This window comes from Octopus bimaculoides, chromosome 26 (genome assembly GCF_001194135.2).
Source record: "Octopus bimaculoides isolate UCB-OBI-ISO-001 chromosome 26, ASM119413v2, whole genome shotgun sequence".
NCBI lineage: Eukaryota > Metazoa > Mollusca > Cephalopoda > Octopoda > Octopodidae > Octopus > Octopus bimaculoides.
In genome coordinates, this window is record NC_069006.1 from 10322604 (window position 1) to 10326977 (window position 4374).

General features: G+C 41.2%; 1 protein-coding gene across 1 annotated transcript in view; it reads left to right on the forward strand.

Moving 5' to 3' along the window:
- Positions 1 to 4374, forward strand: part of LOC106878080 (uncharacterized) — a 161693-nt gene that overhangs the window by 48160 nt on the left and 109159 nt on the right. The window contains exons 13-15 of the mRNA XM_052976903.1: positions 370 to 738; positions 1605 to 1810; positions 3638 to 3912. Coding sequence (XP_052832863.1) covers positions 370 to 738; positions 1605 to 1810; positions 3638 to 3912 — 850 coding nt within the window. The remainder of the gene's footprint in view (positions 1 to 369; positions 739 to 1604; positions 1811 to 3637; positions 3913 to 4374) is intronic.

A 4374-nucleotide genomic window follows, 5' to 3' on the forward strand; every position in this document is an offset into this window, starting at 1 on the left:
TTTTAATTGAGTTTTTACCTGTAATTTTGGATTTTATCCGTAATATTATATATTATATATAAAAGCACCCACTACACTCTCTGAGTGGTTGGCGTTAGGAAGGGCATCCAGCTGTAGAAACTCTGCCAAATTAGATTGGAGCCTGGTGTTGCCATCCGGTTTCACCAGTCCTCAGTCAAATCGTCCAACCCATGCTAGCATAGAAAGAGGACGTTAAACGATGATGATGATATATATATATGTGTGTGTGTGTGTGTGTGTGTGTGTATATGATATATATATATATGATATGTGTCAATTCTAACTTCAACGCAATCTGTGTGGACAAATACTCCCCTCACATCTCATAGCCATTTTATTCCCTTCCAGCTGGTGAATCCCATGACTGGTGTGATAACTGTCCGACGAGAAAATGAGATTCTCATTGAACCGTCTGCACAGGGATTCTACGGTTACGAGATCATAATTGCAAACGTGAAACCAACAGAGGAAATTATGAAGGAGACACAAGAGAAAGGTGGTATCTTCATGCTTGCTGGTACTATTCTGGGTCATGCAATTCCCTCCAAGTGCAGACCCAACTCTATCCACGTGGCCGTACGGAAATCCCGACAGGATAAAAGTACAAATGATGAGGACTACACTTATTTGGACCCTGGTACTTACATCGATCGAATGTTACCAAGGCCTCACTGGATCCAAGAATGTAATGATTACAAGTTTACCCACATTGGACAGGTAAGTTGGCTGAAACTGTCAGTGATGTAACATGGCCAGAGCTACAGGGGTCGTTGCTCAGGGTGCAAAATTTCAAAAATCATATATTTAATGTCATTAGTAACTTCATCATCATCATCAGCAGCAGCAGCAGCATTCCCATCAGTGTCATCACCACCGTCATCATTGTCATTGTTATTGTCGTCATCATTGTTGTCAATGTTATCAGCGTCATCATCATCATTGTCATGGAGGCAAAGTGACCGAGCTTCTGAGCCACTTGGAGGCAAAGTGGCTGAGTTCCTTTCAAGAGTTGGGCCTCACAGAGGCGAGGTGGCCAAGTTCTTTTTGAATGGGCCTCTCGGAGGTGAGGTGGCTGAGTTCCTCTTGAGCATTGGGCCTCATGGAGGCAAAGTGGCCGAGTTCCTTTCGAGTGTTGGGCAATGGCCAAGACATTTGGCATTATGCTGTGCTCAAGAAGTAGACCCATCAAACCAAGCAAAATCCCAGTCATGGCTGATACCGGTGTCACACAAATGGCACACATGCTGGTGGCACATGAAAGCACCTTTACACTCTCGGAGTGGTTGGCATTAGGAAGGGCATGCCAAATCAGACTGGAGCCTGGTGCAGCCTTCCAGCATGCCAGCCTGGTCAAACCGTCCAACCCATGCCAGCATGGACAACGGACGTTAAATGATGATGATGATGACGATGATTCTGTCTTTTCTCCTTATTTATATATAAAACACCACAATTAGCCATCATTTTTGATGGTATGAGGCCAGCTAATTAGAAATAATAATGATGATGATGTTGAAGAAGAGTTTGTGTAAAGCAAGTTCTGGAATTGTCCAATCTGCTGGCATTCCATGTTTTTTCTTCAGGTGTTTGACAGTCATTCAGCTGTTGAAAAGGCAAAGAAATTTGCTAAAAAGTACAAGCGAGGTATGTTGAAGAATATGGACAAATTTAAGAACCAGAAATTTGATCCAGAGCCACCTTATCGTCCCAGGGGTTTCAATGAAAAAGAAGCTAAATCTTTCACTGAAGATTTTAGACGGAGCATGATGGCAGCAAAATCTATGGTTTTGTGAGTTCCATAATTTTTGTTTTATCTTTTGTCTCTTTGATTTTCATTCTTCTCATCTTCTCCTGGAGCGTATGACTAGCTGTGAGCATGTGCCAGTGGGAAGGTCCAAAATGGCCATAATATGAATCTGGTGTTTTCGCTGGACACACATGGACTGATTTTCATCTTCGTCTAATATTTATTGTGTTTATAATACATTAAGTCCATAGGGAATGTTATCTCTAGAAAAATACTGCATTTATTGGCCTATTAATGGTGTATATGTATAACCCATAGATGGTTACACACACACGCACACACACACACAAACACACACACATTTACAAGCATGGCTGTTAAGTAAGAAGATCACGTTCCTGGGTTCAGTTCCACAGAGTAAACATACAGACTGACAGACAGATAGTTAAGTAGATAACTAGATAGACAGACAAACAGACACAGACAGACAGATAGATAAGTAGATAGATAGATAGATAGATAGATAGATAGATAGATAGATAGATAGATAGATAACTGCTAGCTACAAAAGTTATTTTTTATTCTATCTCTGTTTATTTCCTTGTGTTCGTTTCTGTTGAAGAGCATAGGCTCAAAATGTAAAAGACTTTCTCACCTTCCCGAGCATTAAACTAATACACCTGTTTCTTGTTTATACACCTATCTTTATCTTTTGTTTTTCTATAAATTTCAACACGATAGAATGATGTATGGATGGATGGATGGGTGGATGGATGGATGGATGGATGGATGGATGGATGGATAGATAGATAGATTGATAGGTAGATATATAGATAGATAGACAGACAGACACAAAGACAGACAGACAGACAGACAGATAGATAGGCTGGCAGACAGACTGACAGACAGACAGACAGACAGACAGACAGACAGACAGACAGATAGATATTTAAATACATAGGTTGTTAGGGAAAATCCCAGCTGTTTCCTTTTGAAATACATCTGCTCATTCCAATGTTACAATCAATATGTACCCATAGTTACTCTTGTAGGTTAATCAAAATACACAATAAAATTGCAAATTGTGAAAATATTATTTGCACATTTATTGTATAACAAAACAGGAAATTGGGATTCTTTTGGTGTTATATATTCTCCATTACACATGTTTCATTTGCTAATAGGAATTACAAAGATTTACATGTTGTATAGTCATGTAAGGCATTTTCTATTAGTGACAATATACCATGCTTGAGAAGACCTGTCAAGCCAAGTGATATTGTAGTTGTGGCTGATGCTGGGGTTCCATAAGTGGCACCTGTGCCAGTGGCACGTAAAAAGCACCCACTACACTCTTGGAGTGGTTGGTGTTAGGGAGGGTATCCAGCTGTAGAAACCATGCAAAATCAGATTGGAGCCTGGTGCAGCTCCCCAGCTTACCAGTTTTCAGTCAAACTGTCCAACCCATGCCAGCATGGAAAACAGATGTTAGATGATGATGATGATGATGATGAGATTTGTAAGAGAGCAACAGGACTTTGCTTGGCCTGGGGCTAAAGTAGAAGACAATGAATCTGAAACCCTGTGGCGAGGAAGAAAACTTCTTAACCACACAGCCACGCTGTAACAAATTTTACTACAGCCACCATCGCCACCACTCCATTACCATCACTATCACCACAACCACTACTACTACTACCACCTCAACCACCACCACCACTACTACTACGACCACCACAACCACCAATACCACTACCACCACAACCACTACTACTACGACGATGACCACCCCCACCACTACTCCTACTACTGCCATCACAACCACCAGTAATGGACTAATCATAGGTTGGTGTCCTTTTCGTTTTCCAGCAATCTCTTTATCGAGAGTAATGAAGGCACGGCATCCCAGCACACCATCGGAAGCATCTTGTCCTTACTGCGGGGCAGATCGAACAACACAAAAGCCGACATATTGTTGCATATTGCCAAGGAATTCAACAAAGCCAAGAGAAACATACCTGCAATGCCTGCTGACGCATATTCGTTACCACAACTGCAGAACCTGTTGGCTGGTTTTGGTCTCTCGTCACAGCACGGAGACCACCTCAGTTTGATCGACCGAGTAAGGAAACTGCCTGGTCTGGGTAAGTGTTGCTGTTCATATTTTCTCCATTTGACTACTACTACTACTACTATGACAAATTTCACTACTACCACCACCACCACCACTACTACAAATACAGTGGCAAATTTTACTACAGCCACCACCACCACTACCACTACCACCACTACCATCACTACCACCACAACCATTACTACTACTACAACTACTACTGCTACTACTACTAGAGTTATGTTGTATATAGCTCAAAGATGAAAAACTGATTGAACTTCATAATAAAGCCATTTTCTGAAATATCTCATTCTTTTCATCCCTTCGGGTCGATGAAATTAGTACCAGTTGTGCACTGGGATCGAGCTAATCGACTGCCCCACCCCGCTCCCCTAAAATTTTGGGTTTTGTGCCTAAAGTAGAAAAGAAATGCTTAGCGGTATTTCGTCTGCTGTTACTTCTGAGTTCAAATATATATATATATATATATATA